Source organism: Babylonia areolata, chromosome 29, assembly GCF_041734735.1.
Source record: "Babylonia areolata isolate BAREFJ2019XMU chromosome 29, ASM4173473v1, whole genome shotgun sequence".
Classification (NCBI taxonomy): Eukaryota; Metazoa; Mollusca; class Gastropoda; order Neogastropoda; family Buccinidae; genus Babylonia; species Babylonia areolata.
In genome coordinates this window covers 13508597-13518596 of record NC_134904.1, presented here as the reverse complement: position 1 = coordinate 13518596, position 10000 = coordinate 13508597, and the positions used below count along the sequence as shown (strand labels likewise).

Sequence of the window (10000 nt, the reverse complement as noted above, 5' to 3'; positions counted from 1 at the left end):
CAGCAGCAACAACAGCAGTATAGCAGCAGCAGTAGTAGTGGTAGTAGTAGTAGGAGGAGGAGGAGGAGGAGGGGGGCGGGGAGGAGGGGGAGGAGGAGGAGGAGGAAGAGCAGCAGCAACAACAGCAGTATAGCAGCAGCAGTAGTAGTGGTAGTAGTAGTAGTAGTAGTAGGAGGAGGAGGAGGGGGGTGGAGGGGGAGGAGCAGCAGTAGCAGCAGCAGCAGTAGTACTGAGTAGTAGCAGTAGCAGCAGCACCAGTAGTGGTAGTAGTAGTAGTAATAGTAGTAGTTGTAGTTGTGGTTATTATTTGATACTGCGCTTGGCTATTGTACGGTAGTGTGCCGCCGATTAGTTCGTAGTTTCTTGTAATGGATGAGTGTGTGTGTGTGTGTGTGTGTGTGTGTGTGTGTGTGTGTGTGTTGTGTGTGTGTGTATTGTGTCGTGTGTGTGTGTGTGTGTGTGTGTGTGTGTGTGTGTGTGTGTGTGTGTGTGTGTGTGTGTGTTGTTTGTGTGTGTGTGTGTGTGGTGTGTGTGTGTGTGTGTGTGTGTGTGTGTGTGTGTTTGACTGAGCGTGCGTGCGTGCGTGTGTGTGTATGTCAGTGTGTGTGTGTGTGTGTGTGTGTGTGTGTGTGTGTGTGTGTGTGTGTGTGTTTTACGTTCGATTTCAATGAATGACAAAACAATACCTTTATGTGTCCTACACTGTGACTTCGAAGTCTCAAAGACAGTACCAGTACAACTGACGAATTCATATTGTTAAGGCTTTTTAACTAGTACTGATCATCAATAATGTTCTGAGTGTGCACTCTATACAACTAGTACTACCATTACATATCATTGAGGGTTTTTTTTATGTAGTACTACTCGTCAGTGGTAAGTGTGCCCTCTTCCTTATCGATTTGGCATTGAAGACAAAAAGGATCGTCACAGTCAAACTGTGCATTGGGCTCAAATTAGAAAACTGTGACAACGCTATCTGTCAAGAATCATCCATTTCAAGAACCATTCATTTCAGGGATGCGTCTGTCTTTGGACAGAAATCGGTTGCCGCTCTTTTTTTTCTTCTTTTTTTTTCCCAACACTGCAGGTGACTGTATCTCGGGCCTGGTTGATGCTGGGCTGTGTTATGAAAGGAAGCGCGTATTTCAGCTTTGTCACGTAATCCCAAACTTGAAAATAAATGGACCTCCACTGATAGCAATTGGCGTTCATCTCTTCATCACTAATACAGAAAAAAAAAATAATGATAAAAAATGTCCCTGATTCTATGGCCTTTCATGGCCTGCTCTTATTCTCAGCTAAGTTTACATCCACGTCCAGTTTTCCATACTTGGGGTGAGGAGTTTCTGTCAAAGTCTTCAATCGGTGTGGATGGATTCCTGGAGGCCATACTTGGGGTGAGGAGTTTTCTGTCAAAGTCTTCGATCGGTGTCGATGGATTCATGGAGGCCATACTTGGGGTGAGGAGTTTTCTGTCAAAGTCTTCGATCGGTGTGGATGGATTCATGGAGGCCATACTTGGGGTGAGGAGTTTTCTGTCAAAGTCTTCCATAGGTGTGGATGGATTCCTGGAGGCCATACTTGGGGCGAGAAGTTTCTGTCAAAGTCTTCAATCGGTGTGGATGGATTCATGGAGGCCATACTTGGGGTGAGAAGTTTCTGTCAAAGTCTTCCATAGGTGTGGATGGATTCCTGGAGGCCATACTTGGGGCGAGAAGTTTCTGTCAAAGTCTTCAATCGGTGTGGATGGATTCATGGAGGCCATACTTGGGGTGAGGAGTTTTCTGTCAAAGTCTTCAAACGGTGTGGATGGATTCATGGAGGTCATACTTGGGGTGAGGAGTTTTCTGTCAAAGTCTTCAATCGGTGTGGATGGATTCATGGAGGCCATACTCAGTTGGGGTGAGGAGTTTTCTGTCAAAGTCTTTGATCGGTGTGGATGGATTCATGGAGGCCATACTTGGGGTGAGGAGTTTCTGTCAAAGTCTTTGATCGGTGTCGATGGATTCATGGAGGCCATACTTGGGGTGAGGAGTTTCTGTCAAAGTCTTCAATCGGTGTGGATGGATTCCTGGAGGCCATACTTGGGGTGAGGAGTTTCTGTCAAAGTCTTCGATCGGTGTCGATGGATTCATGGAGGCCATACTTGAGGTGAGGAGTTTTCTGTCAAAGTCTTTGATCGGTGTGGATGGATTCCTGGAGGCCAAACTTGGGGCGAGGAGTTTCTGTCAAAGTCTTCAATCGGTGTCGATGGATTCATGGAGGCCATACTTGGGGTGAGGAGTTTTCTGTCAAAGTCTTCAATCGGTGTGGATGGATTCCTGGAGGCCATACTTGGGGTGAGAAGTTTCTGTCAAAGTCTTCAATCGGTGTCGATGGATTCCTGGAGGCCATACTTGGGGTGAGGAGTTTCTGTCAAAGTCTTTAATCAGTGTCGATGGATTCATGGAGGCCATACTTGGGGTGAGAGTTTCTGTCAAAGTCTTCAATCGGTGTGGATGGATTCATGGAGGCCATACTTGGGGTGAGAAGTTTTCTGTCAAAGTCTTTGATCGGTGTTAATGGATTCCTGGAGGCCATACTTGGGGTGAGAGGTTTTCTGTCAAAGTCTTTGATCGGTGTCGATGGATTCATGGAGGCCATACTTGGGGTGAGGAGTTTTCTGTCAAAGTCTTTGATCGGTGTCGATGGATTCATGGAGGCCATACTTGGGGTGAGAAGTTTCTGTCACAGTCTTCGATCGGTGTCGATGGATTCATGGAGGCCATACTTGGGGTGAGGAGTTTCTGTCAAAGTCTTCGATCGGTGTCGATGGATTCATGGAGGCCATACTTGGGGTGAGAGGTTTTCTGTCAAAGTCTTTGATCGGTGTCGATGGATTCATGGAGACCATACTTGGGGTGAGGAGTTTTCTGTCAAAGTCTTCTCCGGTGTGGATGGATTCATGGAGGCCATACTTGGGGTGAGGAGTTTCTGTCAAAGTCTTTGATCGGTGTCGATGGATTCATGGAGGCCATACTTGGGGTGAGGAGTTTTCTGTCAAAGTCTTCGATCGGTGTCGATGGATTCCTGGAGGCCATACTTGGGGTGAGGAGTTTTCTGTCAAAGTCTTCAATCGGTGTCGATGGATTCATGGAGGCCATACTTGGGGTGAGGAGTTTTCTGTCAAAGTCTTTGATCGGTGTGGATGGATTCATGGAGGCCATACTTGGGGTGAGGAGTTTTCTGTCAAAGTCTTTGATCGGTGTGGATGGATTCATGGAGGCCATACTTGGGGTGAGGAGTTTTCTGTCAAAGTCTTTGATCGGTGTGGATGGATTCATGGAGGCCATACTTGGGGTGAGAGGTTTTCTGTCAAAGTCTTCGATCGGTGTGGGTGGATTCATGGAGGCCATACTTGGTGTGAGGAGTTTTCTGTCAAAGTCTTCTCTGGTGTGGATGGATTCCTGGAGGCCATACTTGGGGTGAGAAGTTTCTGTCAAAGTCTTCAATCGGTGTGGATGGATTCATGGAGGCCATACTTGGGGTGAGGAGTTTCTGTCAAAGTCTTCGATCGGTGTGGATGGATTCATGGAGGCCATACTTGGGGTGAGAAGTTTCTGTCAAAGTCTTCGATCGGTGTCGATGGATTCATGGAGGCCATACTTGGGGTGAGGAGTTTCTGTCAAAGTCTTCGATCGGTGTGGATGGATTCATGGAGGCCATACTTGGGGTGAGGAGTTTCTGTCAAAGTCTTCAATCGGTGTGGATGGATTCATGGAGGCCATACTTGGGGTGAGAGGTTTTCTGTCAAAGTCTTCGATCGGTGTGGGTGGATTCATGGAGGCCATACTTGGGGTGAGAGGTTTTCTGTCAAAGTCTTTGATCGGTGTCGATGGATTCATGGAGGCCATACTTGGGGTGAGGAGTTTTCTGTCAAAGTCTTCAATCAGTGTCGATGGATTCATGGAGGCCATACTTGGGGTGAGGAGTTTCTGTCAAAGTCTTCAATCGGTGTGGATGGATTCCTGGAGGCCATACTTGGGGTGAAGAGTTTTCTGTCAAAGTCTTTGATCGGTGTCGATGGATTCATGGAGGCCATACTTGGGGTGAGGAGTTTTCTGTCAAAGTCTTCGATCGGTGTCGATGGATTCATGGAGGCCATACTTGAGGTGAGGAGTTTCTGTCAAAGTCTTTGATCGGTGTCAATGGATTCATGGAGGCCATACTTGGGGTGAGGAGTTTTCTGTCAAAGTCTTTGATCGGTGTGGATGGATTCCTGGAGGCCATACTTGGGGTGAGGAGTTTTCTCTCAAAGTCTTCGATCGGTGTCGATGGATTCATGGAGGCCATACTTGGGGTGAGAAGTTTCTGTCAAAGTCTTCGATCGGTGTCGATGGATTCATGGAGGCCATACTTGGGGTGAGGAGTTTCTGTCAAAGTCTTCGATCGGTGTTGATGGATTCATGGAAGACCGTCTGTCGATGTATGGATGTGGTGGCTGGTCTCCACACTCGAGGTGACTGATGCTCACTCACTCTGACTCCAGTTACTTAGCGGTGATTATTATCGCCCGCAGAGGGCTTTAGTAGGTGGTTGGTTGTTCTACGTGTGTTGAATCAGAACAGGTACCACTGAACACCACCATGGTGACTCAGCATCACAAAGAAAGATAGAATGAATGAATGAATTCTATTCCTGGGGGTAATAGAATAAGCATCAATGTTTCTTTTCATACAGCCTTCAAAATGAGGAACATAGAAAAGAAAAGACGAAAGAAAGAAAATCAGAAAAAAAGTATATATATATATATATATATATATATATATATATATATATATATATATATATATATATATATATATATATATATATATAGTAACAATAATTTGCAAATAAAATCACTTAAAATCAATTGAGAAAAAAAGAAACAAAAAACCAACAAGAAAACAACAACATGATATCATTGCAAATCATAGAAATGACTACGTGGTAGAGAGAGACAGAGCGAGAGAGAGAGACAGAGAGAGAACAGACAGACAGTCAGTGGGAAAGAGAAAGAGAGAGAAGAAAATCGTGATCGTGATCTATCCATTACGATTGACACACCCCTTTTGTATACAAATTATTATCATAATATAGAATACTTTTTGTTTGTTTGTTTTTAGTACGGCGGGGCGGGGATGGGAGCGAATGTTTTTGTGACTGACCACACATAATGCATATTATTATTGTTGTTGTTGTTGTTGTTGTTGTTATTACTATTGTTGTTCTTGTTGTTATTATTATTCTTGTTGTTGCTGTTGTTGTTGTTGTTCTTGTTGTTATTATTATTATTATTATTATTATTGTTGTTGTTGTTGTTGTTGTTGTTATTACTATTGTTGTTCTTGTTGTTATTATTATTCTTGTTGTTGCTGTTGTTGTTGTTGTTCTTGTTGTTATTATTATTATTATTATTATTATTGTTGTTGTTGTTGTTGTTGTTGTTCTTGTTCTTGTTGTTCTTGTTGTTCTTGCTGTTCTTGTTATTCTTGTTGTTGTTCTTGTTGTTCTTGTTATTATTAATATTTAGTGCTGAAACTTGTGCAGAGACAAATCAAAGGGCTTTCGCACTAGTCATTTACACGCATGTAAATCTCTAACTGAAAAAAAAAAAAAAAAAAAAAAAAAAAAAACCAACAACAACTGAAGACAAGGAAGAGGCAGGGTAGGGAGGCTATTTTGGAAGAGGTCCAACATTTACTTAATTAGTCTACTTGATTTGACCCGTCTCAGACGGTTTTTAGCTGAAAAAGCAACATTTTTTCTTCGTTTGTGGGCTGCAACTCCCACGTTCACTCATACACGAGTGGGTTTTTAAGCGTATGACCTTTTCTTTTTTTTTACCCTTGCATGTAGGCAGTCATACACCGTTTTCGGGGAGTAGGGGATGGGGTGTGTGGGGGGGGGGGGGAGTAGGGGAGGGAAGGGAGAGCACCACACTGAACTTTAACACTGACCTTTTAATTAACTAACGTTCACCCTAAACTGAGCTGAACTGAGTGAACTGACCTGAGCTGGACTGGACTGAACTGGTCTGGACTGGGTTGGACTGAACTGGACTGAGTGAACTGAACTGGACTGGACTGAACTGAACTGAGTGAACTGAACCAAACTGAACTGAACTGAGTGAACCAAATTGAACTGAACTGAGTGAACCAAACTGAACGCAACTGAACTGAACTGAACTAAGTGAACCAAACTAAACGCAACTGAACTGAACTGAACTGAGTGAACCAAACTGAACTGAACTGAGTGAACCAAACTGAACTGAACTAAGTGAACCAAACTGAACTGAACTGAACTGAGTGAACCAAACTGAACTGAACTGAGTGAACCAAACTGAACTGAACTAAGTGAACCAAACTGAACTGAACTGAGTGAACCGAAATGAACACAACTGAACTGAACTGAGTGAACCAAAATGAACTGAACTGAGTGAAACAAACTGAACCAAACTGAACTGAACTGAGTGAACCAAACTGAACTGAACTGAGTGAACGGAACGGAACTGAACTGAGTGAACCAAACTGAAGTGAACTGAGTGAACCAAACTGAACTAAACTGAAGTGAACTGAGTGAACCAAACTGAACTGAACTGAAGTGAACTGAGTGAACCTAACTGAACCGTCCTCCCCCGTCCACAGGTTGGACACAGCCCTGAACAGCTTCACCAACCTCGCCCTCCGCGCCTCGGTTCGTGACGATGACGGCATTGACCAGTTGCATCACTTCGTCACCGTCACCATCCTCGCCTTCTTCGGGGCCATCACCGGCTTCGTGGAGTACGCAGGGCAGCCGATCAACTGCTGGAACTACGGTAACTACCTCTGGGGGCATTACCAGGTCAGTGAAGCCAATGGTGGTGGTGGTGGTGGTGGTGGTGATTGGGGTAAATGCAGATTTACAAAGAGGGTTGTTTTCGGGATTTTTGGGTAGTGTGTCTGTTTCTTTTTTTTCTTTTTTTCTTTCTTCTTCTTCTTTTTTTTTTTTTTTTTTTTTTTTCTTTGTTTGTTGTTGTTGTTGTTCAGTGAGTGGTAATGATTGGAGTTTTATGGTGTTTTATGGAGTTTTGGGGACGTCTTTTTGTAATGATCGGGGTTTGTGGGTTGTGTTTGGTGTTTGGGGGGTGTCTGTTCCTTCAGTGTATGGTAATGATCGAGGTTTGTGGGTTGTTGAATGAGTTTTCGGGGTGTCTGTTTGTTCAGTGAATGTTCAAGTAATTGGGGTTTTGTGGGTATTTTTTAGGAGTTTTATGGGTGTCTGTTTGTTCAGAGAATGGTAATGAATGGGATTTTGTGGTGTTGTTTTAGGAGTTTTGGGGGTGTCTATTCAGTGAATGTTAATGATTGGGGTTTTGTGGTGTTGATTTAGGAGGGTTTGTTTGTGTTGGGTTTTTTTGGTAGGGGGGTGGGGTGGGGTGGGATGGTTGTGGGGGAAGGGGTTGTTCAGTGAATGGTGATGATCTGAGTTACGTGGGTTGTTGAAGGAGTTTTCGGGTTGTCTGTTTGTGCAGTGAATGGTAATGATCGGGGTTTGTGGGTTGTGTTTGGTGTTTGGGGATGTCTGTTTGTGCAATGTATGGTAAAGATCGGGGGTTTGTGGGTTGTGTTTGGAGTTGTGGGGATGTCTGTTCAGTGAATGGAGATGACTGGGGTTTTGTCAGTTGTTTTAGGAGTTTGGGAGGTGTGTATGTGTTTGTTCATTGACTGGTGATGATTGGGGTTTTGTGGGTTGTTGAAGGAGGGGGGTGTTTGTTCATTGAAAGGTGATCATTGGGGTTACGTTGGTGTTTTAGGAGCTTTTGGGGTGTCTGTTAAGTGTATGGTAATGATCGGGGTTTGTGGGTTGTGTTTGCTGTTTCGGGGGTGTCTGTTCGTTCAGTGTATCGTAACAATCAGGGTTTGTAGGCTGTTTTAGGAGTTTTAGGGGTGTCTTTTTGTTCAGTGAATGGTAATGATTGGGGGTTTGTGGGTTGTTTTTTGAGATTTGGGGGTGTCCGTTCAGTTAATGGTGATGAGAAGGGAGGGGGGTGGGGGTTGGAGGTGGGGTGGTGGAGGAGTAGTTGTGGGGGGGGGGGGGGTGCTGTGCTTTTATCTGTCTGTCTGTCTGTCTGTCTGTCTGTCTGTCTCAGTCTCTGTCTCTCTGTCGTTGTTTATTTCCGACTGTACCAGCGGCTTCCGTTCTTCTTTCTTTCTTTGTTTCAGTCTTTCTTTCTTTCCTTTTTTCCCGCTGACGTTTTGTTTATCTGCTTCATCTGCCTGTCTTTATTCATTCTTTTGCTGCCTTTCTTTAGTGGGTGTCTCATTATTGTCTTTTCGTGTTTTTTTCCTGTCTGCCTCTTTCTGTTTTGGGTGGTTAGGATGATGAACGGTGGCACATGCTTTCTCGGTTGTTTTTTTGTCAGTCTTCTTGTATTCTTGGTGTTGGTGCCAAGATCGTGGCTGTCGCAGTCGATGGTAGTTTTGTTTACTGCCTCTAGTGCGGTATTCGTGATGAGAATGTTGTGGTGGTGTTTTTACGAGAGTGTAGTGGTATGTAATTACAATGACAGAAAGGACAGGCTGATCATCCTTGGGGATTTCAATGCCCGCGTCGGCGTGGACTTCTCCTCGTGGCCGGAAGTCCTAGGACAGCACAGCACTGGCAAGTGCAACTCCAACGGACTGCTTTTGCTCTCGCTCTGTGCGCAGCATGGACTGACCATCACCAGCACCCTCTTCCAACAAGTGGACAAGTACAAGAACACATGGATGCACCCCCGCTCCAAACAATGGCACATGCTTGACTATATATGTGATTGTCCGGCAGAGGGACAGAGGTAAAGTTTCCATTACAGGCTGCATGAGAGGAGCAATCTGTTGGTCGGACCATCGCCTGGTACGCAGCAAGATGAACATCAGACTTGCACGCAAGCTCCAACCAGCCAGGCAGAAACCCCCTAGGAAGCTGAACATCCACCGCCTCTCTATCACCAAGGACGTGCTGCTGCAGCAAATTCAAGTAGCTCTCCAATAAATTCCAGCATCGACTCGGATGTAGAAGAGGTATGGAGCACCTTTAGAGATGCTGTGTACACAGCAGCAGCTGACACACTCGGCTTTGTACAGAGGAGCCACAAAGACTGGTTTGATGAGAATGACTCTGGAATCTCCAAGCTCCTGAACACACTGCATATACGGAATCAGCATCACATTTCCGATAAAGACTGCCAGAGGAAGGAGAACCAGTTCTTGCAAACCAAGCAACTCGTACAGAAGAGGCTGCGTGAGATGAAGAACACCTGGTGGGATAGAAAGTCCAAAGAGCTTCAGTCCGCTGCTGATGCTCACGACATGAAGACCTTCCATGATGGTCTCCGAGCTGTGTATGGGCCGAGAGTCACAGGATCAACCCCTGTCCGAGCCTCGGACCAGACCACCCTCCTGACAGACAAGAAAGACATCCTTGCCCGCTGGGCAGAGCACTTCAACACCCTCCTCAACAGGGACTCGTCCGTATCTGACGAGGCAATTGCAGCCCTCCCACAGCTACCAGTCAATGACTCGCTAGCTGCCCCTCCCACCAAGGTCGAGACCCAGAAGGCCCTGAAGCTGGCAACGTCAGGAAAAGCACCAGGAGCGGGTGGAATCCAGGCTGACATCTTCAAGTATGGAGGCGAGGTGCTGACAATCAAGCTGACCGCCCTGTTCCAGTCTATCTGGGAGAGAGGGGAGGTCCCCCAGGATTTCAAGGATGCTTCTATTGTCCGCATTTACAAACGGAAGGGAGACAAAACATCCTCCAATAACCACCGTGGAATCTCTCTCCTCTGCATCGCCGGCAAGATCTTCGCCCGCATCATACTGAACAGACCGGTTGACCATGTCTCCAACACAGTCATCCCTGAAGCACAGTGCGGCTTCCGCTCAGGCAGGGGAACATGTGACATGGTGTTTGCTGTACGCCAGATGCAGGAGAAGTGCCGTGAGCAGAACAA

General features: G+C 45.6%; 1 protein-coding gene across 1 annotated transcript in view; it reads left to right on the top strand.

Annotated features, from left to right (window-relative positions):
• The window catches only part of LOC143274908 (innexin unc-9-like), a 27230-nt gene that overhangs the window by 393 nt on the left and 16837 nt on the right, over positions 1-10000 (top strand). The window contains exon 2 of the mRNA XM_076578891.1: positions 6669-6867. Coding sequence (XP_076435006.1) covers positions 6669-6867 — 199 coding nt within the window. The remainder of the gene's footprint in view (positions 1-6668; positions 6868-10000) is intronic.